A 25,844-nucleotide genomic window follows, 5' to 3' on the forward strand; every position below is an offset into this window, starting at 1 on the left:
GTCACTGCAGCCTTAAAGGTCATAAATGATGTCACCATTGCCCTTGATTCTAAGCAATGTTGTGCTGCTATTTTTATTGACTTGGCCAAAGCTTTTGATACGGTAGACTACTCCATTCTTGTGGTCTGGCGAAGGAGTATTGGTATCTCTGAGGGGTCTTTGACGTAGTTTGCTAACTACCTCAAAGAGTGCAGTGTATAAAGTCAGAACATCTGCTGTCTCAGCCAATACCTGTCACCAAATGAGTACCCCAAGGCTCAATCCTAGGTCCCACGCTCTTCTCAATTTACAGTGGGGCAAAAAAGTATTTAGTCAGCCACCAATCGTGCAAGTTCTCCCACTTAAAAAGATGAGAGGCCTGTAATTTTCATCATAGGTATACTTCAACTATGACAGACAAAATGAGGGGAAAAAATCCAGAAAATCACATTGTAGGATTTTTTAATGAATTTATTTGCATGGAAAATAAGTATTTGGTCAATAACAAAAGTTTATCTCAATACTTTATATACCCTTTGTTGGCAATGACAGAGGTCAAATGTTTTCTGTGAGTCTTCACAAGGTTTTCACACACTGTTGCTGGTATTTTGGCCCATTCCTCCATGCAGATCTCCTCTAGAGCAGTGATGTTTTGGGGCTGTTGCTGAGCAACACGGACTTTCAACTCCCTCCAAAGATTTTCCCAGCCACGTTTCATCTTCAATGCCCTTGCTGATGGAAGGAGGTTTTCACTCAAAATCTCACGATACATGGCCCCATTCATTCTTTCCTTTACACGGATCAGTCGTCCTGGTCCCTTTGCAAAGAAACAGCCCCAAAGCATGATGTTTCCACCCCCACGCTTCACAGTAGGTATGGTGTTCTTTGGATGCAACTCAGCATTCTTTGTCCTCCAAACACGACGAGTTGAGTTTTTACCAAAAAGTTATATTTTTGTTTCATCTGACCATATGTCATTCTCCCAATCTTCTTCTGGATCATCCAAATGCTCTCTAGCAAACTTCAGACGGGCCTGGACATGTACTGGCTTAAGCAGGGGGACACGTCTGGCACTGCAGGATTTGAGTCCCTAACGGCGTAGTGTGTTACTGATGGTAGGCTTTGTTACTTTGGTCCCAGCTCTCTGCAGGTCATTCACTAGGTCCCCCCGTGCGGTTCTGGGATTTTTGCTCACCGTTCTTGTGATCATTTTGACCCCATGGGGTGAGATCTTGCGTGGAGCCCCAGATCGAGGGAGATTATCAGTGGTCTTGTATGTCTTCCATTTCCTAATAATTGCTCCCACAGTTGATTTCTTCAAACCAAGCTGCTTACTTTTTGCAAATTCAGTCTTCCCAGCCTGGTGCAGGTCTACAATTTTGTTTCTGGTGTCCTTTGACAGCTCTTTGGTCTTGGCCATAGTGGAGTTTGTAGTGTGACTGTTTGAGGTTGTGGACAGGTGTCTTTTATACTGATAACAAGTTCAAACAGGTGCCATTAATACAGGTAACGAGTGGAGGACAGAGGAGCCTCTTAAAGAAGAATTTACAGGTCTGTGAGAGCCAGAAGTCTGGCTTGTTTGTAGGTGACCAAATACTTATTTTCCACCATAATTTTCAAATAAATTCATTCAAAATCCTACAATGTGATTTTCTGGATTTTTTTCCTCATTTTGTCTGTCATAGTTGAAGTGTACCTATGATGAAAATTACAGGCCTCTCTCGTCTTTTTAAGTGGGAGAACTTGCACAATTGGTGGCTGACTAAATACTTTTTTTGCCCCACTGTACATCAACAACATAGCTCAAGCAGTAGGAAGCTCTCATCCATTTATATGCAGATGATAGTCTTATTCTCAGCAGGCCCCTCCTCAGATTTTATGTTAAACGCTCTACAACAAAGCTTTCCTTGTGTCCAACTAGCTTTCTCTGCCATTAACCTTGCTCTGAACACCTCCAAAAGAATGTGGTTTGGTAAGAAGAATGCCGCTCACCTCACCAGTATGATTACTACCCATGAGATTTTAGAGCTTGAGGTCGTCACCTCATGCAAGTACTTGTGAGTATGGCTAGATGGTACACTGTCCTTCTCTCAGCACATATCAAAGCTGCAGTCTAAGGTTAAATCTAGACTTGTTTTCATCTATCGTAATCGCTCCTCTTTCACCCCAGCTGCCAAACTAACCCTGATTCAGCTGAACAACCTACCCATGCTAGTCTACGGAGACTTAATTTCATAGATCGGCAGATAAGGGTGCTCTTGAGCGGCTAGATGTTCTTTACCATTCGGCCATCAGATTTGCCACCAATGCTCTTTATAGGACTCATCACTGCACTCTATACTCCTCTGTAAACTGGTCATCCCTGTATACCCGTCGCAAGATTGATGCTTATTTCTAAAACCCTCTTGGCCTCACTCCCCCCTATCTGAGATACCTACTGCAGCCCTCATCCTCCACATACAACACCTGTTCTCCCAGTCACATTCTGTTAAAGCTCCCCAAGGCACACATTCCTGGGTTGCTCTTCTTTTCAGTTCGCTGCAGCTAGCGAACGAGCTGCAAAAAACTGGACCGTTTCATCTCCATCTCTTCATTCAAAGACTCAATCATGGACACTCTTACTGACAGTTGTGGCTGCTTCGTGTGATGTATTGTTGTCTCTACCTTCTTTCCCCTTGTGCTGTTGTCTGTGCCCAATAATGTTTGTACCATATGTTGTTTTGCTGCCATGTTGTTTTGCTGCCATGTAGTTTTGATGCCATGTGGTGTTGCTGTGTTGCTGCCATGCTGTGTTGTCGTCTTAGGTCTCTCTTTATGTAGCGTTGTGATATGTTATATATATATATTTTATCCCAGCCCCTGTAGGAGGCCTTTTGTAAATAAGAATTTGTTCTTAAATTACTTGCCTAGTTAACTAAAGGTAAAAAAAATAAAAAAAATAAATAGTAAAACCATTTAAAAGAGAAAATTCTATGTAGCCAAAGATTCTAGGGTCCCCTAGGAAACACTTATTAGCACTTTGGTTCCTGTCACAATAACTCCTCCTGGCATTTTCATTTGTTGTCATGTCAAACAACACTTCAAAGTGCCCACTGATTCCAACAGTTCACCGAAGTGTTGAGCTCTTAATCTTCAAATCGCGATTGCAACATTTGGTTAAAAATAAGGCCCATATCGTGCAAACCTACTTGGCAGTGTGTAAATGAGTGCAGGAAAATGCTGAAAATAATTTTATGTGGAAGTTGAATTGAACAGTAGAAAACCATCATAATGGAGAAAGACCCATTGAAATCACTGAGAATGTATGTGTTGCCACTCTAGGGTCACGCACTACTCATAAAGCAAATGAAGAATTTTTATTATTCAAAAAGATAAAATACCATCAAATACCATGTTTTTTCTTTTTTAAATACTGTGATGTGATATTTTGGCCATATCACCCAGCCCTATGTGGCTGCACCTACTTTACTCAGGGCTCTTTGACCAAGGCTGATCAAGAAGTGAATAAACAAACCGAGTTTGGGAAACCCTGAGTTGACGGATCTATCATTCAGGCCATGCGCTTCATTCATGATGAGAATATTGTTAGCTAGCTAAATTAGAGCGCGTGACTAAAACCAGTGCGGGAAGCGTTTTCCGGCATTGACGTTTTCAGTCACCAGCGCATGCCATTTACAGTTGAAATATATAGCCAACACATTTTGAATTGGACCAGAGTGTAGTTTACATTGATTTCAGTAAGGAAACATTTTGCGTAATGAACAGCTAGCGTGTGCTAGTACATTATGGGATAACAAGCCAGAGATGGAGAAAATGATTTCTTCACATGACCTTTGACTGTTGTAATGCGATGTAGTGAATCTACTCAATATAAAGTGGTGACGATATGAACTGCGTGTTACAGGAGTTTGATCTTGTGGAAAGTTTCAGATTGACCTTGAGACAGTTAAATTAATTCAGCCGCCTTGTTTATTAGTGTGCTTGTGGTGCTTCAGCCCAAAACACTTCTGCATTCTTATGCACTGCCATCGATCTTTAAGTTGTACTTAAGGTAACTGAACAAGTGTTTCGTATTTACTTGCGTATTTATAGAGGATATAGTTGCTTTTTAGTGGTTATCGTGTAAATAATAAATAATATACATAATATAATATATAATATACTAATAATATATAATATACATTTTCATATTAAGGAATCATGATTTAGAGTATCAGTTAGTCCATCAGAGCACAATTTGTGGGGGAAAAAGTATGTTTTTCATTCCACCTCAAAAAAAAATGCAATACGAAAGTATGTGACAGCTGCTCGTTGAACATCTCATTCCAAAATCATGGGCATTAATATGGAGTTGGTCCCCCACTTTGCTGCAATAACAGCCTCCACTCTTCTGGGAATGCTTTCCACTAGATGTTTGAACATGACTACGGGGACTTGCTTCCATTCAGCCACAAGCATTAGTGAGGTCGCGCATTTATCTTGGGCGATTTAAGCCTGCCTCGCAATCGGTGTTCCAATTCATCCCAAAGGTGTTGGATGGGGCTGAGGTCAGGGCTCTGTGCAGGCCAGTCAAGTTCTTCCACACTGATCTCGACAAACCATTTCTGTATTGACTTACCTTTGTGCACTGGGGGCATTGTCATACTGAAACAGGAAAGGGTCTTACCCATGTTGGAAGCACAGAATCTTCTAGAATGTCATTGTATGCTGTAGTGTTGAGATTTCCCTTTACTGAAACTAAGGGGCTTAGCCCAAACCATGAAAAACAGCCCCAGACCATTATTCCTCCTCCACCAAACTTTACAGTTGGCACTGTACATTGGTGCAGGTAGCGTTCTCCTGGCATATGCCAAACCCACATTCGTCCGTCGGACAGCCAGATGGTGAAGCGTGATTCATCACTCCAGTGAACGCGTTTCCGCTGCTCCAGAGTCCAACGGTGGAGAGCTTTACACCACTCCAGCCGACACTTGGCATTGCACATGGTGATCTTAGGCTTGTGTACGACTACTTGGCAATGGAAACCCATTTCATGAAGCTCTTGTGGGAGAATGGATGCAGCTGCTCCGTTTGATCCATTGCTGAGGCGTCTATGTGCGTGGGCAATTACTTCATGTTTTTTTTATGTGCAAGCTATGTCTACTGGTGCCAGTTTAATGACAATAAATTAGCAAATAAGCTAGAGGTGTTGCCTTTTGCAGTGTCTGCTCGACTTTCTCCCGACAGCGCTGAGAGGGTGTAGACGTTTGGCCGTGTTTGTCGATGAATGTTTGTGTTGCAGGGCGGGCTCTAAAGCCTGACTCATTAACATCTGTTTTACTTTCTCTCTCTCTGTCAAGAGAGGGAAAGGTATTTATACGGGCCAAGCGCCACTTCTGAAGTTCAGTTCATTGCGTTTCAGAGAATATGCAGAGTAGTCCACTGTGTAGGTAGAGAACATGAAGGGATCAGAGGCAGATGAAATCAGCATGGAGAGTAAAGGAATTGCACTGTGATAGAATGTTGGTATGTGAGAGGGAGGGAGGGAGGTGGCAGAATTAATGTGCTCTTGGCAGAGACGGTGGATAGCAGAGGAACACGCATGTTAAATCCTGGCCCTGCTTCACTATCGGGATTACTTAGCTAATCCATCCTCTCCCAAGCTACATTTTTTCCAGAGCCCCGTTTGCCCTCTTTTTTTTCTCCCCCAGAGGATCCCGATGGCAATCCCACCCCCACACAATGTAAACATATGTGTAGTTAAGATGAAAGCAGTTAAAAATAAATAGCTAGCCTAGCACGGGCCAAGGGTAAATATTTGAATGGAAGCCCAGTTAGAGTGGTGGCAGAACATAACGTCCTGTGAATAGGCTGTCAATGAACAGGACGTGGTCTATGTGGGTCCTTTTCAGACCAAATTGCTAGTGCCATGGCCCTCTGTTTTCTGGGCTCTTGAAAGCTTTTGGCTAGTTGCTGATGGAATGGTGCTTACTTGTTACTGGAATGGATCAATGGCAGTCTCCAACATCAGATATTCACTGTTGCTCTTTCATTGACGTCCAAAATGCATACAAGTGAAATGTGGGTCTTTGCCTTGCGAATGTTTCCGTTAACTGTTAAGATTTGGGTGCCGTCTCCATTGTGGCGGTATACCGAAGTAAATCCCACATGGTAGGGGCTAATCACCCTGGCTCCTCTCCCACAATCCAAGAGAGTCTGGAGAATGGGGTGGGGGGAGGAAGAGGGGGTGGGCTGGGGCTGGCAGCTGTTGGCAGGGCTTACCTCCATCTGTGATGGGCTAAGCTAGCTGCCTAGGCTGGGATAGGGCGAGAGAGGCTCTCAGGAGGCCCAGGAAACCAGGGCTGCCACCGCTGCTATGGCCAGATTACAAGAGGTAGGATTTATTTATTTAGAATTGGCTTGCTGTGTGCAAATGTTAGGCTCATTCGGCTGATTTTTTTTACACCGCTGTTTCCATTGGGTTGCTTCTAACCTCTGTTAGTCTTGCTTAAAGGGATATTTGGGATTTTAACAATGAGGGCCTTTATCTCCTTCCACAGAGTCGGATGGACGCACGGATACCATTTTTGTCTCTGCATGCAGTTTGAAGGAAGTTGCTAGCTAGTGTAATTGCCAACTAGCGTTACCCATAGACCTCCAGTCGGTGCGCTATCTGCTAGTGGATACACATAGACTGCCAGTCGGGCTAACGCTAGTTAGCATTGGCTCACGAAACTACCTCGAACTTCCTTCATACTGGACAAGGAGACATAAAAATGGTATCCACAAGTTCATCTTACTCTGTGGAAGTAGAAAAAGGGGATCATTGCCAAAATCTCGCAGTATCCCTTTAATTTGGTCAGCTGCATGATCAACTTTCTGTGTTCATACATAGAAATGGAGAGTTCTGGGACAAACTCCGCCTTCCCAAAAGGAAACTATAGCACTATACAGTTCTAAGCCTGAGTCATTACACTGACAATGTTTGGAAGGTAGACTTAATATGCTGTGGCCTTAAAATTCAGAGCACCTGTTTTGTTCTGTGTGGTTGCCTGTTCGTTATTGCGCTGCTTGACAGATCCTGTCTGTGCGTTAAACTGGTTTCCATTCTCTGGCTGACACAAGGTCCTGCTGACTGACTGCAGTGCTGTCTGTCTGTGTGCCATGGATGGAGCTGATCTGGCCTGTGCTGCTTCCTCTGCTGCTCTCTACTTCATTTCTCCATTAGCACAGACAGCCAGCGTCTCCTGTTGTGCCCTCTGCCCTGGGGCACTTCACTGCAGCGCCTCGCCTCGGATGGCTGCAACTCGCACTGCTGCGGATGTCGGTCCTGACCAGAGAAAGGGAGAGGCGTGCGTGTACGTGCGTCTGACACTCCAAGAGAAAGCGTCAGCCGCAGGGAATTTGAAATGGAATCAATCACCGAAGCCAGCAGTCTCCACCCTAGAATACAAAAAGGAACTTGTTTTTTTTTTCCTCAAATTTTTCTCTCACTTCCCTTGAATGACTTGTTGTAATGCTGTGACGCTAAGCCGTCAAAGTGCTTGTGGGGTGTAATGTCTGGCTTCGCGTTGCTGGAGACGATGCTTGATTACAGCCCGGTTGACTAATTAAGGTTGCCCTGCCCTTCAAATACCAAAGCGAGCTCAGCTCATGATTAAATGGGCGCCAATCCATCCTCATCAAGAACTGCGTCAGAGTCCTATGGCCTGTTTGATCTGCAGCATAAAGTGTAAATATATTTTTTAAAGAGTAGAAATTTACATTTTAGGGGGCATTCAATGACATAAGAAAATTAGCGTTCAGCTTTGTAGCCAATACACTTATGCGAAAGATTCCCGGTCAGAGAATAAGTAAGTGAGAGAAGGCTGTGATTGGAAAGACCCAGGAAAGAGAAGTAATGCATTTCAATTGGAGCCCTTGGTCATTCTCAGGCCTTGAATCTCCTCCCAGTGGATTTACAGCCGTTATCAGGAGGGGCCCCACTACCCCATCTGGATCAGATGTTTCCCATAATTCAAAATGATTTTAATGTAGCTACCTGCGAGGCTAACTGGGAATAAAGCAAGGAGCTTTAAAATGAGGTGTTTTTCAGTTTGTTCCGTGTCATAAGTATTTTAGGGAAATGGGCTTGAAAGGTTCTCTCTCTGTTTTTCTGGTCAGTGGTTCTTGCATTTACGGTTTCACCTCGCACGCTCGCGCACATGCTTGTAATGTATTGCTGGCAGACCTTTTTGGTGCTGTATTTCATTCATAACAATAATGTTTTTGCTCTGCTGCTTCATAACGCTGTCCCGTGTACAGAACCGGACTTCGACACGTAGGCTAGTCTAGTGGCTACTAACTTAATTGCACCCCCACTCCCTCCTCTATCTAGCCAAATTAGGCTGGCACATAGGATTTAACGAGTACCACGATGCCTTTGTCTGTAATTTGATTGCGGTAACGAAAGGGTCAAACGGCAATCACTCACAGCCGTTTAGTTTGTAATTCCCCCGTGAAGGTGGATTCTCATCCTGACAACGCGTCACACGGACCATGCATCACCTACTTTTCTAATACCAGGCATATACTGCACGGCTTTCAAAATCCTGACAACGCTGAGCCGCTCAGATTAAATGACTGTCTTTCTTGTCGTTTTTTTTGTTGTCTTGCCAACGTAGTGGTGCGCAGACTAAACGGTGTGGCACGGACGGACAGGCCGGGGGGGGGGGGGGGGGTTCTTCACTCCAGGTTCTTCACTTGGTCGTATGAGGATTCTATCTCAAAAACGAAACCCAATATTTTTGGGGTTTGTCACGAGACAGACCGTGCCAAACAAAGATGGAGCTTGACAGTGAAATAGCTGGCCACACTTTGTGTGCGCACTGATTTTCATTGAGAAACCCAGTTGTTGGGGAGACGCGGGCAGCCTGTTCTGCAGAGGGAGTTCAAGGTAAATAAAGCCCAATCAAAATAGCTAGCTAGCCTGCACATTTTCTTTTTGTTAAATAGTTACTTGGCTGGACATAGTCTTTCTCAACATGTTAAATGATGCCTCATGGCTTTTGCTTCTGTTCTCGTCCACATGCCAATAGGACTACACTCAAACAACTGCTCTTTAAAGTCTCTCATATTTGGAGATCTGGCTGGGAGGCACCCAGGCCCATCTGTCAGTGGAACACACGGTATGCACCATTTTTATAAACATTTTAGTCATTTAGCAGACAATCTTACATACTTTTTCGTACTGGTCCCCCGTGGGAATTGAACCCACAACCCTGGTGTTGGAAGCGCCATGATCTACCAACTGAGCCACACAACCTATTCCTGCACACACAGTGGTGGAGAGCATTCCAATTACCAATGTATGCGCACCGCTACAGACACGGTCTGATCACAATCCAGCTCATTGTTAGTTATTGGTGCTGAGTTATCTGCTTTTAATGACGGGTCCTAGAATAAGGTTATCTGTGTCTCTCTTCCTCTCTGTGGGTCCACTGTAACTCAACTAGAGACAGGCCCTCAGGGCAGTCAGCTGGCTGCAGATGAGCCATGGCTGAAACAGCTGCTGCTCTCCACTCCCTCCCACAGCCCTGTCACCTTGCTCCAAAGCTGCCTTCCTCCTCTTCCTCATTCTTCTCATCAGAGAATACTCCCCTTGCTGTGAAGTTAGTGATTTCAGTTGGTAGGGGAGGGAGGGAGGGACCCTATTAGGAAATCAGACATGCGCAGGCACAGTTGGAGCATTTCTCAGATACCGTTCTCACTCCGTACTCGCTTAGTGCTTACACAGTGGTTGCGTCCCAAACGGTACCCTGTTCCCTGTATAGCGCACAACCCGGTCAAAAGTGATGCACAATGTAGGGGTAGGGTGCCATTTGGGACGCAAGACAGTGTCATCTGCTGGGATCATCTGTTCAATAGCAGAGCACCTCCAGAGGCCTGTGCCAGTTGCTGCCTCAGCAAACAGCAAACTCAGACATTCGGTGCAAAAGTCTGTGTATTCTGATTCTGGATCCCTAAGTCCCTCATGCTGTTCATGACTGGCGGATATATCTGCTCAACAATGATGCCCCCTCGAGTTATACCGAGGCCCCCTGTCCTCAATGGTCAGCAAGCTTTAACCATGTCATCATCTGCTTTGTGTGAATTCAAATAAAAATCCACCCAAAATTTCATTTACAGTGTTAAAAATAACTCTGAGAATAATATTTTTTTGTCAACAAATGTTGTATTTTGGCTTAACTCAAACATGAAATGAACCAGGGAATCAATAGAACATCACTCAGATGTAGAAAAACAATATAACATTCAAAATGTGTGGACCTTTCCATTTAAGACCTATATAATAAGTTGTGCATTGCGGAACTATAGGCTACTTTACAACAAAGATGCAAGAACTAAAGAATAACAGAAAAATCGAGGCGTCAGAATGAGATCTCTGTACCCATCTGGAGGAGTGCACACACAGTACACTGGGCCCTATTAAAAATACAGTCTGTGTGATCTCTCCCTCTGTCTGCCCCCCGGATCTCTCTCTCACTGTCTGTCTGTCTCGCTCTCTGTCAAATTCACATTAAAAATAACTTTGCAGGCCTCAGGTCTGTGCAGTTTTTTCCCCCATTGGTCTGTGCAGTTTTTTCCCCCATTGGTGTTGCATAAACTTTCTCATTACTCACACTGACAACCGCAGACGAGCTACAAAATCTCTCTTCCTGCCATCCCCAAATCTAGTTGAGACAATGCCCCCGGTCTATTTGAGTCCACTCACTTCTAATCTCTCTCTCTCTCGCTCTCTCTTTGGATGTGGCTGACTGACAGTTTTGTCTCTGCCATCCTTCTCTCCTAGGGCTGAATAGTATTACATATTTTACGATATACCGGTATTGATGCACTGACCAGTTTGGGTTTTTACTTTAACTTCTATAACGGTTTTTAAATGTTTGGTTTGTTAAATGTTATCCGCCATGTAATGTCCATTTTTATAGTTCGCTTTAGTCATCTTTCTCCGCTCTCTCTCTCTCTCTCTCTCTGCTGCTTTCCACACAGACCTTGCCCCGCCCCCTGTCACTCAAGGAGCGCGTTTGTCGTTCCTCGACCACAAGACACTTTCATTCAGTCCCTGCATGGTTAATGTAGCACATTCAACAATGTTGATGACAACAATTTTGTTATAATTACACTTACTTTGCTTCTTACATCTACAAATAGCAAGTTTGTCATTTCTTAGCAAGTTGGGCCCAAATATTGTTAGTCGCTAATCACTAATACTAATCGCTAGCTAGCTAATACATGTACTGTCAGAGGAAACATAACTAGCAATTAGAGGTCGACCGATTATGATTTTTCGATACCGATTATTGGATGACCAAAAAAAGCAGACACCGATTAATCGGCCAATTAAAAAAAGTGTATATATATAAATTTATTTATTTGTAATAATGACAATTACAACAATACTGAATGAACACTTATTTTAACTGAATATAATACATCAATAAAATCATTAATAATAATAAATAAGGAAACATGTTCAATTTGGTTTAAATAATGCAAAAACAAAGTATTGGAGGAGAAAGTAAAAGTGCAATATGTGCCATGTAAAAAAGCTAATGTTTAAATACCTTGCTCAGAAAATGAGAACAAATGAAAGCTGGTGGTTTCTTTTAAGAAAGGCATTGATGTTTATGGTTAGGTACATTCGTTCAACGATGTGCTTTTTTTTGCAAGTGACACAATTTCCCTAGTTGAAAGAAATTCATGTTAGCAGGCAATATTAACTAAATATGCAGGCTTAAAAATGTATACTTGTGTATTGATTTCAAGAAAGTTTTGATGTTTATGGTTAGGTACACATTGGTGCAACGACTGCTTTTGTCACGAATGCGCTTATTAAATAACCGTTTGGCGAAGTAGGCTATGATTCAATGATAAATAAACAGGCACCTCATCGATTTATATGCAACGCAGGACAAGCTAGATAAACTAGTAATATCATCAGCCATGTGTAGTTAACCTCTCTGGGATATTCGGGGCGGTAGCGTCCCACCTCAACAACAGCCAGTGAAAGTGCAGGGCGCCAAATTCAAAACAACAGAAATCCCATAATTAAAATTCCTCAAACATACAAGTATTTTACACCATTTTAAAGATAAACTTGTAAATCCAGCCACAGTGTCCGATTTCAAAAAGGCTTTAACGACGAATGCACACCAAACGATTGTTAGGTCAGTACCTAGTCACAGAAAAACAGTCATTTTTCCAGCCAAAGTGAGGAGTCACAAAAAGCAGAAATGAGATAAAATGAATTACTAACCTTTGTTGATCTTCATCAGATTACACTCATAGGACTTCATGTTACACAATATATGCATGTTTTGTTCGATAAAGTTCATATTTATATCCAAAAATCTCAGTTTACATTGGTGCGTTATGTTCAGTAGTTCCAAAACATCCGGTGATTTTGCAGAGAGCCACATCAATTTACAGAAATACTCATAATAAACATTGCTAAAGATACAAGTGTTATGCATGGAATTTTAGATCCACTTCTCCTTAATGCAACCGCTGTGTCAGATTTGAAAAAAGCTTTACCGAAAAAGCACACCATGCAATTATCTGAGTACAGCGCTCAGACAACAAAACAAGCCTTACAGATATCCGCCATGTTGTGGAGTCAACAAAGTCAGGAATAGCATTATAAATATTCACTTACCTTTGATCTTCATCAGACTGCACTCCCAGGAATCCCAGTTCCACAATAAATGTTTGATTTGTTCGATAAAGTCCATCATTTATGTCCAAATACCTCGTTTTTGTTAGCGCGTTTAGTACACAATCCAAACTCATGACGCGTGGGCAAGTCCAGGCAAAAGTTAAGAAGAAAAGTCATATTACAGTCCGTAGAAACATGTCAAATGATGTATAGAATCAATCTTTAGGATGTTTTTAACGGTCAATGTTTCAACCAGAGAATTCCTTTGTCTGTAGAAATGCGATGGAACGCAGGTCGCTCTCACGTGAGCAGCTCATGCCGCTCTGGCAGACCTCTGACTCATTCAGCTCCCATTCCCCCCTCCTTCACAGTAGAAGCATCAAACAAGGTTCTAAAGACTGTTGACATCTAGTGGAAGCCTTATGAAGTGCAATATGACCCCATAGACACTGTATATTCGATAGACAATGACTTGAAAAACGACAAACCTCAGATTCCCCACTGCCTGGTTGGATTTTTTTCTCAGGTTTTTGCCTGCCATATGAGTTCTGTTATACTCAGACATCATTCAAACAGTTTAGAAACTTCAGTGGTTTCTATCCAAATCTACTAATAATATGCATATATTAGTAACTGGGCCTGAGTAGCAGGCAGTTTACTCTGGGCACCTTATTCATCCAAGCTACTCAATACTGCCCCCCAGTCCCAAAGAAGTTAACTAGTGATTATGTTAAGATTGATGTTTTTTTACAAGATACATTTAATGCTAGCTAGCACCTTACCTTGGCTCCTTGCTGCACTCGCATAACAGGTATTCAGTCTACCACGCAGTCTCCTCGTGGAGTGCAATGTAATCGGCCATGATCGGTGTCCAAAAATGACGATTACTGATTGGTTATGAAAACTTGAAATCGGCCCTAATTAATCGGCCATTCCGATTAATCGGTCGACCTCTACTAGCTATACAGCCTGATAATCCCTGTGATTGTGTAGACCTACATTCATGTTTTTTGTGCAACAGTATCTTTTTTAAATCAAAGAGAAATACGCAAAGCAAGAATGTTAGCTACGTGAAGTAGCTAACAGAGAACATTACATGTAAGCCAAAAATTATAGGGCCCCCTAAGAAACACTTGTCAACACTTGGTTCCTACCCGTCCCCATAACTCTTCCTTGGCATTTTCATTTGTTGTCAAACACTGTATTCAAAATGCCCGCTATTATATTATAACTATAGAATTAGGATAATCATTCTATTTTCATGATTCCAACAGTTCACCCAAGTGTTTTGCTCTAAATCACAAGTCAAATCGCAATTGCAATATTTGGTTAAAAATAAGGCCTAGATTGTTTGCCCATATCGTGCAGCCCTATGTGGCAGTGTGGAAATGATCTCAAATGAGTGCAGGAAATGCTGAAATTGGAAATGCTGAAAATTATTTTTGGTTGAAGTTCAATTGAACAGTATAAAACAATCAGAATGGAGAAAGACGCAATGAAATCACTTAGAATGTATGTGTTGCCACCCTAGGGTCACGCACTACTCACGAAGCAAATTTTGAACATTCATTATTCAAAAACATAAAATACTGTCAATTTTATTTTATTTTTTTCATACCCTGATATGATATTCTGGCCAGAAGTGTAGGACTCCCTCTCTTTCACTCACCCAGCCAGTGTGCAGAGAGACTGTTCAAACATTTAGAGATGCACTTGTCGCTTGCCTGGCGAAATGATAGTGTGGGAACCGGGAAGTTTGTTCTTCTGACTGTGTGCTTCTTAAACTCTGTCTGGAGGGTTAGCCAGTGATGGCTCAACTCGTCTCGACCTCAGAAACTAGAGCCACTGACGCTTGCCTGACTCACTTCTCTTAGGGCCTTATAAAATCGGTTTGTATTTTCTGCCCAATTCCGCTCTGACGAGCCCAGTCTAGACCTGTCTGGTCTTACTCTTTACCATAAGGATATAGGCCTAAAGCCTTCCAGCCTAACTAACTAGGCTGACATTTGGCCCTTTTCATGATTCTACGTTCAGTTCTCCCTTTTTACTTCCCTTTCTTCATGCCAACTTCATCATGTTGCCTTGTCACTGTCACCTAACGCACATTCTATAACTTTAAAAAGTTAGCTAGACATTAACAGCTCGAGTTCATAGCAGCCTCACTATACGGCCAAAATGAAATTAACTTTGATATCGCAATTAGATTAGACAGCTCTGTTCCCCGGCTCTGAGCACCAACGTGCTGACTAACTCCTCAACTGGCTGCTCCTTTATCTGGGTCATCAGGCTATGCTTCTGCCTCTACCCCCTCCCGGGAGAACAGCCCGGGCCTCCTGATTTGATCATGTTGCAGAATTCTGAAATGGAGCTGAAATAATTGAGGTGGCCCAAGCCTTACATGTTCCTGTTGATGTAGCCCGCTTTAAGGTGAAGACAAAGAAACAGTATCGTAATGCATGCCACTGTAATACAATGCGTTCCGGGCTGCCTTTTTACAGCCTCAGTCTGTACCTCCTTGTGGTTGTCTTTCCCTGAAAGTGCAAGTGCAAATGGACCCTGCCGTCGATTAGGAGCTGAACATAAAACTGCCTCGTAACGCCGATGATTAGATTATCATTGATTCTCACATAAGCTGTGTCTGGCATGATCAATACTGTGTGTGTGGATCAGTGTTTCCGCTAAAGTAATTTAGCTGTGGCGCTGTGCCACTGCAAATGAATTGCCACCACGCTCCAAACAATATGGAAAATGAAGAAAACAATTCTGTCGAGGCGCACTTTAAAGATGCTAGAACAGTCTACACATACCTTTTTGTGACATGAAGTGGTTTCTGTGAGAAGTACAGGCAGGGGGCTTGTTACCGGGGATGGACTTCTATTTTACACTACATGACCAAAAGTATGTGGACACCTGCTCGTCGAACATCTCATTCCAGAATCATGGGCATTAATATGGAGTTGGTCCCCCCCCTTTGCTGCTATAACAGCCTCCACTCTTCTGGGAAGGCTTTACACTAGATGTTGGAACATTGCTGTGTGGACTTGCTTCCATTAGGCCACAAGAGCATTAGTGAGGTCACGTTGTGCCTGTCATTGTGAAAATGGAAATGGCCTAACCCAAACTGTTGCCACGATGTTGGAAGCACAGAATCATCTAGAATGTCATTGTATGCTGTAGTGTTGAGATTTCCCTTTACTGAAACTAAGGGGCTTAGCCCAAACCATGAAAAACATACCATTATTCCTGTTCCACCAAACTCTACAGTTAGCACTATACATTGGGGCAGGTAGCAATCTCCTGGCAGCTGCCAAACCCAGATTCGTCCGTCGGACTGCCAGATGGGGAAGCGTGAATCATCACTCCAGAGAACGCGTTTCCACTGCTCCACCCATTGTGCATGAGGATCTTACAGTTGTGTACGGCTGCTCAGCCATGGAAACCCATTTCATGAAGCTCCCGACGAACAGTTCTTGTGTTGTTGTTACTTCCAGAGGTAGTTTGGAACTCGGTAGTGAGTGTTGCAACCAAGGACAGACCGACCCCGTTCTGTGAGCTTGTGTGGCCTACCACTTGTTGCTGCTCCAAATCCACTCATTTGAAGGGGTGTTCACTTTTTGTATATATACAGTATCTTTCAACCTTTATTTAAGCAGGGAGTTAGCATTGAGACTAGGGGTGTGAAGGTTTAAACATTACAACTTTTAAACAAAGTTGAGATCCTTAACGTTAAGAAAAAAAAATGTGTTCATTTTTTTTCTCTCCACTTTAGTTGAAATCACAATTCAGTTATCACAAAAAAATATGATTTACCATGTTATAGCCGCTAGGCTTTAAAGGCCTGGGAAGTTGTGTAATTCAAGTAAAACTAGAGAGGAAGAGGCAAACTTTAGGCTACTTGGTGAATATGCAAGACAAGACATTGCGAAATTCACATGACCAAAAATGTATGAGTACCCTTCTGCCTTCTTCGGTCTGTTGCGTGTAGAATATCATGGCAGCGTTTCCCGAACTTGATCCTCGGGACCCCAAGGGGTGCACCTTCTTAGTTTTTTTGCCCTAACACTGCGCAGCTGGTTCAAATTATCAAAGCTTGATGATTAGCATATTTTTTTAATCGGCTGTGTAGTGCCAGGGCAAAAACCAAAACATGCAAACCTTGTGGTCCCGAGGACTGAGTTAAGGAAACCCTAGCCTATTCGTGGCACTGAGGTCTTCGGGCCAGTCTTGCAGGCACGGGGTAGCCTGCTCTTCATTTTTGCCTCATATGAAATTGCAGAAGGCTTCCGGTAGCCTGGATCAATTTATGCTTTTCAGACAATGGAATGCGGCTATGGAATGTCTGTTAGGGTAGGCTACACTACGTATTTTTTTATGCCGACATGAAACCTTCTCTGGTGATATGAACAGACATTTTATTTACCTGTAAAAGAATGCCACTTCTGAACCGGGACTAAAATCCATCACTAGGCAACCAGAACTGTCAATCAAATAATCGTGCGCTGACGCATGCAGCCTGCTGCCTGTGCGCAGACCACTCTTCTACAAAAGTACTTTAAAGTTAAATACCGTGACTTACCAAGACATTCAGTATAAATAAATACATCTAGCTAACACAGCATAAAAAAACAGCATAAAAAACAACACATCAATCAGCAACGTTTATTGTTGTCAGGGGGAAAAAAAATAGATAATATTTTATGACAGAGCAGAATTCTACTGTTGGAAAAGATAAAGACCTGATGCAGCTTCTTTTTTTTTTTTTTCGTCTGAAAAGTTATTGATTGTCACGATCAACATGTAGCAGTGTTCTATGTCTGTGAAGGTTTACAGTAGATATAACTTCATTGCCCGGCCCTATTTTCCGAATTGACTGACCTTCATGTCTTAAAGTAATGATGGACTGTTCTTGCCATAATATGGACGTGGTCTTTTACCAAATAGGGCGTCTGTATACAAACCCTACCTTGTCACAACACAACTGATTGACTCAAACACATTAAGAAGGAAAGAAATTCCACAAATTAACTTTTAACAAGGCACACCTGTTAACTGAAATGCATTCCAGGTTTCTAACCGATAAAGCTGGTTGAGAGGATGCCAAGAGTGTGCAAAGCTGTCAAGGCAAAGGGTGGCTACTTTGAATAATCTCAAATATAAAATATATTTTGATTTAACACTTTTTTGGTTACTACATGATTCCATATGTGTAATTTCATAGTTTTGATGTCTCCACTATTATTCTGCAATGTAGAAAATGGTAACATGAAAAACCCTAGAATGAGTAGGTTGTCCAAACTTTTCACTGGTATTGTATACACTACTGCTCAATGGTTTGGGGTCAATTAGAAATGTCTTTGTTTTCCATGAAAACATACATGAAATGAGATGCAAAATGAATAGGAAATGTAGTCAAGACGTTGACAAGGTTATAAATAATGATTTTTATTATTTCAGTGAAATACGGAACTGTTGGGTATTTTATCTAACGGGTGGCATCCCTAAGTCTAAATATTCTTGTTACATTGCACAACCTTCAATGTTATGTCATAATTACTTAAAATTCTGGCAAATTAGTTCGCAATGAGCCAGGCTGCCCAAACTGTTGCATATACCCTGACTCTGCGTGCAATGAACGTAAGAGATGTGACACAATTTCACCTGGTTAATATTGCCTGCTAACCTGGATTTCTTTTAGCCAAAATATATACTTCTGTGTATTGATTTTAAGAAAGGCATTGGTGTTTATGTTTAGGTACAGTCGTCCAACGATTGTGCTTTCTTTAGCAAATGCGCTTTTGTTGAATCATCCCCCAGCGTTGCATCGATTATAGTTAACTGTACGGTTGCAAGATTGGATCCCCCGAGCTGACAAGGTGAAAGTCTGTCGTTCTGCCCCTGAACAAGGTAGTGTTCTTAACCGACTTGCCTAGATAAATAAAGGTATAAAAAAATTAAAAACTTGAAATCGGCCACTCTGATTACTAGGTCGACCTCTAATGTGTACTGACCAAGACCAGACGGAGAGCACACGCTACACTGGTTTTAGGGTCTCTGCACTGGCTACCTGTGAGTTTTACAATTCATTTTAAGATTCTTCTATTGTATTTTAAATTCATCCACCGTTCTGGACCCCAATGCATGACATACATGCTTTTAAGTTCTCTCAATGGTTAACAATCCTTCTTTAACCTGTCTCCTCCACTTCATCTACATTGATTTGAAATGGATTTAACAAATTATCCATTATTGATGTCACATCTTTCACCTGGATTCACCTGGTCAGTATGTCATGGAAAGAGCAGGTGTTCATAATGTTTTGTACACTGTATTTTGTAGTTGGTTCCAGCAATGAGATGCTTTAAAACTAAAAGTGGATTTACCTAGTTCGGTGGAGACCCGGGGAACCTCATGAGTTAAACATCTTTGTGAAAGGGTTTGGTGTCATGTTTATATATTTTAACAGCAAAGTTGGGTAAGTCGGAAGCTTGTGTAGTAGAGCTTTGTAAACAAAAAGGGAATAATTAAGAGACCCACGGTACTTTAATGAAGACCAGCCAACCTTTTGATACAGGTTGCAGTGGTGAGTATTAAAACTGTCCCCTGTGATAAAGCGAAGGGCGCTATGGTAGACTGCATCCAAAGGTTTAAGAGTAGTGGCTGCTGCAATCTGGTAAATGCTGTCGCCATAGTCAAGAACTGGCAGGAAAGTTGACTACAATCTGCTTCCTGCTATTTACGGTGAGGCAAGATCTATTTAAATCTTCGCCTTTTAACTAGCCCGTTCGTAGTTTTAAATTTTTTTTTTTAAACTTTGTAAATCCAAATGCCCAGGTATTTATGGGCGGGAACCCAATTGATGGAGAACCATCCAATGAATAACTATGGTAACGATACAAAATAACAGATGAACTGGAATCACATTACCCGAACACATTATATTAACTTGTTTGTGCAAGTTTTTTGGGAATTTAATTAAATGGATGAAAGCTAGTTAAAAAAATCACGTTTTGGATCTCGCTAATGAGGAGCTCAATTGAGTAAATGCAGATAGGCAACCCCATATTTGTCTTTATTTATTACCGCTACACTAAAACATGCTGGGTTGTTTGGTTGACCCAACTGCTGGGTTGTAGGCGTTGGGTTTTCTTTGAAAAGAGCCAGGATGGGTGGTTGATGCGTTCTAAAGATATGACCCAGCAGGTCAGATCAAAAGACTGGAGGCATAGTTTAGTAGGGGCGTGGCTTTCCACCTGTGTAAAATGTATTCCTGTTCTTTTGTATAGTTATCACATGTTAAGGTTGAACATTTTTACATTTGTGTAGCTTCAATGAGACATACAGACCTATGAGTTCCCTAAAAACATATGCAAATCTCAAAAATGTGGCAAAGAAATGCATTTTCTTGTTGTCCTGAATACAAAGCGTTACATTTGAGGCAAGTCCAACACATCACTAAGTATTTTCAAGCATGGTGGCTGCATCATGTAACAGGTATGCTTGAAATCGGGCACGGACTAGGGAGTTTTTGGGGGGATAAAAATAAATGGAATACAGCAATAAGCAGAGGCAACATCCTAGTGGAAAACCTGGTTGTCTGCTTTGGAACAGACACCGGGAGGCAAATTTACCTTTCAGCAGGACAATAAACTAAAACACAAGGCCAAATCTACACTGGAGTTGCTTACCAAGACAACGTGGCCTATTTACAGTTTTGACCTAAATCGGCTTGAAAATCTAGGGCAAGACTTGAAAATGGCTGTCTAGTAATGATCAACAATCAACTTGACAGCTTTTAGATGAAAAAAAAAAAGAATAATGGAGAAATATTGTACAATCCACGTGTGCAATGCGCTTGGAGACTTACCCAATAAGACTCATCTGTAATCGCCGCCAAAGGTGCTTCTACAAAGGATTGACTCAGTGGTGTGAATACTTATGTAAATTAGATTTCTGCAATTCATTTTTTTTTTTTTTACATTTCCCCAAATTTCTAAACGTGTTTTCCCTTTGTCATTATGGAGTTTTGTGTGTAGATGGGTGAGGTAAAAAAATGAATCTATTTAGTCCATTTTGAATTCAGGCTGTAACAACAAAAAGTCAAGGAGTAAGAATACTTTCTGAAGGCACTGCAGGCCTAGACCTAGACAATATCCAGAACAACTTACAATATACTGAATTCATACATTTTCAGTCATTAAAATTGTGAAGTCATGACTTTCCTACACAATACCACAACCAATATTTCCAATCTGAGAGGTGAACTCATATTCAAGTATGCAATAATTTTGCTGTGTATTTCAGATGGAATCTAGGCCACAAATAGAGCTCCGACCCGGGGACACCTGGCTGGCTATGTTTTCTATTCACTCGTGGAAAACACTGCAATTCTTATGCTAATGCCTAATAATATGGGCCATGCAAAGTTTACCAATATGTTATTGGGCTCATTTCTCAGTGTGGAAATTCTATTTTAGAGGGTGTCAGCATAATTTATATATAACATATTTTTGATAGAATGTCCTTTTAAATGGTCACCAGAACTGGGCTTCTCAGTCCTACTGGACCGTAGAAATCCATCTACTCCGGGACCCCCCCCTAAACTTTCCATAGGAAACACTGGCGTGGATGTTTGTGTGTTCCACATCCATGCTCTACAGATTAAATTAAACTCTGTGGTACAGAGTAAAGACTATGCACTTTGAGGATTACCGAAGTCCTGCCGTTGTAGATGAGACTGTTTCACCCAAAGGCTAACAAGAGCTGGGGCTCTAGTCGGTGTGTTTATGGCCCCAGATTAGATGTGGCATTGCTTTGCCCCCGAGAGGCTGCAGCATCTGCCTCCCATTACACTGTAGATTTGCATCCCAGCCCGCAGCAATTAATCGGAGGCTCCTGATAGGCACTCTCTCAGGTCTCCCAGTGGCACCTAGAGGGCTTGAGTGCCAGCACCTCTTTCTGTCTCCCAGTGGCACCTCGGAGGTGCAAGGGCCAGCAGATGACGTCATGTGACACAGTAGCACTTTGGAGCTGACCTACTGGGCGCTGTGCTGATAACTGCTGCCATAATGGCACACACTGTGTTAAGAAGGCTAGCCCCTGATAGCAGCAAGGCTAGCCCCTGATAGCTACAGTACAGTGTGGAAAATAAGAGCAGACCTGTGTGGCCATATTGCAAGATGCTCCATTAGTCGGAGAAAAATGCATATGCTGGATGCTTGAGTCTCCAAATCGTCACAAGGCTTTTAGTAATCTATGTGTTATAATCGAGCAGGCAGGCAAACAAGTTTTAATAGGACAGCAGTGAAAGTGGCCCTTCTGCAGATTAGGTCTCACTGTAGCCCAATGAATGGTGCAGCCTACTTGTCACGACTGTGAGTTTATGGCTCATCTGCAACTGAACCTTGTCTGTTGCCAAGGTAAACGTGTACTTGTTCACACTTTCTATTTTGTGATATTATGTGTCCTGGTGAAATCTCATTCTGAACTCCATTCTGTAATGTTAGTCCTTATCGGGGAACATAGTGTTTGTGGTTTAGTGTGCAGGCCTAGTTGATAGGCCTTCAGCCAAACAAGCCGCATCTCCCAATATGTAGCAGTGAGGACACTGTACTCTCTGGCCTTGAGATAGTCTAGTTCTGTCCTGTTTTTGTTCTGTCGCCTTGTCCAAGACTGGTGTGAACCAGCATTGATTAGTTTGTGTTCCGTGCCTTTTTTTTTTGTCTTTGGTCTGCTGGAGAATAGGCTACTTTCATTATTTTCTGATGCATTAGGACTCTTGTCTGAGAACAAATGCCTAATATGTCCCTTTTGGTCTTTCCTCCTGTCCCTGGCTGCCCTTACCATTTGAATCAGTATGTCTTTCCTATCAGCGCTTTGGTTTATCTGCTAATGGTCTTCTGATTGCAAAGCCAAAACTTTGATTTTACTGTTTCCTCCAACACAGCGTATTGTGATTCTGCAGTCTCTCTTTTTAGAAATGAACTGTTCAACAGGAAGACCTGTCTCCTTTGTGATTTAGCCTGAGGAAGCCAGCAAAGAGGAGAAAACCATTAGTTCCTAATGAGGATGATGCCTAAAGGGATGAGATGCTGTTACTATGAACCGTACCTCGTGTCAGCGGTTTTGATACAGTATGCACAGTGCTGCTGATCAGATAGGTTACTGATCTCTGTTTTAGGCTTGTGGAGAGACATGGGGGGGGAAACTAGACTCATCATCATGATAACACAACCATGTTTAAACCATCAAAGAAGCATTATTTGGCGAAATACATTTTCACATTGGCTAGTTTGTATTTACTTTCAAATGTATGTTCAAATGATGTATTTTTGTGTTAACTTAGAACATATGTCACGTCACGCACACAATTTAATTGTTAAGAATGTTTTTCCTCGTGATGTCATCAGAATGCTGGTATGGTTCTTATTTGGATTATGACGTGAAGGCTGGACTTTTCTGGATGTTTTTTCTTTTTAATCTGATATACTAAGAATGCCAACTAAGTGACCTTAAATATGACCATTTTGACATAGTTTCTCTTTATCAGTTTCAGGTCTTGTTATTCAACATTGAAGGAGAATTTGGAGGCCTTTCATTCTTTGACGGACCTAGAAGAAATGGGCACAACCAGGGCAGTAGCAGCTGACCCATGATGCCACACTGCAGGACTGTGACCAGCCATGCTCTCCTCCCCAACGTTTACCAGCAGGGGCTCCTCTCCACCCGACAGTTTGCTCCCATAGGCCAGAAATACAACTACACCATACAAGAGGAACGATGGCAAGGACTTGTTTGAACTATGGCACGCCAGCAAGACAAAGGTGAAGTCCCCCAACATCTGATACCAAAAGGAAAACCACAATCAGGTAGATCCACACAGATGACATTTTATCCATTTTATGAGGACAAAACAAGTCGATTTAACAATTCTGATGGTTTAGCGGCTACACTGTTTCACCATGTTGACGAGGTTGCACCATGGCTGCTGATCCCTGTAGACTAGTAGAGACTCTGGCGCTGAGCTAAGCCCAGTGACCCTAACCCATGATGCAGCGTAACGGTGGCGGGGTGGGGCCCGGCGGCCAGCCGTGGCTGCTGCGGCGCGTGCGCCTCACCTGGCTCAGCTTCATGCTCTTCTTCATCCTGGTTTTCTTCCCACTCATCGCCCACTACTACCTCACCACCATCGACGAGGCGGGCGGCCCCGACAAGCGCATCTTCGGCCCGCGGCCCGGCGGCGAACTGTGCGAGACCAAGCACGTGCAAGACCTGTGCCGTATCCGCGAGTCAGTCAGTGAGGAGCTGCTACAGCTGGAGGCAAAGCGGCAGGAGCTGAACGGGGAGATCTCCCGGCTCAACCTGCGCATCGAGGCGTGCAAGCGGAGCATCGACAGTGCCAAGCAGGACCTGCTGCAGCTGAAGAATGTCATCAGCCAGACGGAGCACTCGTACAAAGAGCTGATGGCTCAGAACCAACCCAAGCTCTCTCTGCCCGTGAGGTTATTACCCGACAAGGACGACCCAGGCCTGCCCCCGCCCAAGTCTGCCCGTGCCTGCCGCCTGCGCTCCTGCTTCGACTACGCCCGCTGCCCGTTGACCTCTGGCTTCCCTGTGTACGTCTATGACACGGCCTCCTACCCCTGGGGCGAGTCCCTGGACCCATTGGTCAAGCAGGCCTTCGCCACCTCGGTAAAGAGTAGCATCTATGTGACGAACAACCCCAGCATCGCCTGTCTGTATGTGGTGCTGGTTGGGGAGCTGCAGGAGACTCCCTCCTCCCCCCTCCCGGCTTCCTTGGAGCTGGAGAAGCAGCTGAAGGCTCTACCCTACTGGAGGTCTGATGGACACAACCACCTCCTGGTCCATCTTTCCAGGAAGTCCATGACGCAGAACTTCCTGTACAATGTGAGCACGGGCCGAGCGGCAGTGGCCCAGTCTACCTTCCTGGAGCAGCAGTACCGCGAGGGATTTGACTTGGTGGTGTCCCCGCTGGTCCACGCCCTATCTGAGCCCAACTTCCTGGAGGTGCCGCCCCAGGTGCCCGTCAAGAGGAAGTACCTGTTCACCTTCCAGGGCGAAAAGGTGGAGTCTCTGCGAAGTAGCCTGCAGGAGGGACCGCACCAGTCCTTTGAGGAGGAGATGGAGGGAGATGCGCCAGCCGACTACGATGACCGCATCATCGGCACGCTCAAGGCGGTTCAGGACAGCCGCCTGGACCAGGTGCTGGTGGAGTTCACCTGTAAGAGCCCGCGGCCCAGCCTGCCTACCGAGTGGGCTCTGTGTGGCGAGAGGGAGGAGCGGCTCGAGGTCCTCAAGGCCTCCACCTTCGCCCTGGTCATCTCCCCCGGGGACTGTCAGTTGGTGGCCTCTGCAGGCAGTAGCATGAGGCTGTTTGAAGCCCTAGAGGTGGGGGCCATCCCTGTGGTGCTTGGGGACCACGCTAGGCTGCCCTACCATGAGCTGATCCGCTGGAGCGAGGCAGCAATCATGGTGCCTAAGCCCCGCATCACCGAGCTGCATTTCCTGCTGCGCAGCCTATCAGACAACGACCTGCTGGCCATGCGACGACAGGGACGCTTCCTGTGGGAGACCTACTTCTCCACCTCGGAGAATGTACTGGGCACCATCCTGGCCAGCGTCCGGACCAGCATCCAGGTGCCTGCCGCACCCATCCGCGAGGAGCCCGCCCAGGAGATCCCCCACAAAGCAGGCAAGATGGCCGGCACGGACGCCAACCTGGCCGACAACGGTGACCTGGACCTGGGCCCCGTGGAGACAGAGCCACCCTACGCCTCGCCGCGCTTCCTCCGCAACTTTACCTACACGTCAGCCAACACCTACCAGACCTGGAACCGTGCCCCGGGGCCTTTCCATCTGTTCCCCCACACGCCACTGGACCCCGTGCTGCCCTCGGAGGCCAAGTTCCTGGGCTCGGGCACGGGCTTTCGCCCCATTGGCGGCGGTGCTGGGGGCTCGGGGAAGGAGTTTCAGGCAGCGCTGGGTGGTAACGTGCCCCGGGAGCAGTTCACGGTGGTCATGCTGACCTACGAGAGGGAGGAGGTGCTAATGAACTCCCTGGAAAGGCTCAACGGGTTGCCCTACCTCAACAAGGTGGTGGTGGTGTGGAACTCCCCCAAGCCTCCTTCAGACGACCTGCTGTGGCCAGACATCGGCCTGCCCATCGTGGTGA

At 44.0% G+C, this 25,844-nt stretch overlaps 1 protein-coding gene across 1 annotated transcript in view; it reads left to right on the top strand.

Annotated features, from left to right (window-relative positions):
* Positions 1-25,844, top strand: part of LOC115107913 (exostosin-like 3) — a 38,978-nt gene that overhangs the window by 4,816 nt on the left and 8,318 nt on the right. The window contains exon 2 of the mRNA XM_029631679.2: positions 23,202-25,840. Coding sequence (XP_029487539.1) covers positions 23,699-25,840 — 2,142 coding nt within the window. The 5' untranslated portion in view covers positions 23,202-23,698. The remainder of the gene's footprint in view (positions 1-23,201; positions 25,841-25,844) is intronic.

The sequence above is a fragment of the Oncorhynchus nerka genome, linkage group LG24 (genome assembly GCF_034236695.1).
Source record: "Oncorhynchus nerka isolate Pitt River linkage group LG24, Oner_Uvic_2.0, whole genome shotgun sequence".
In the NCBI taxonomy this organism is placed as follows: Eukaryota; Metazoa; Chordata; class Actinopteri; order Salmoniformes; family Salmonidae; genus Oncorhynchus; species Oncorhynchus nerka.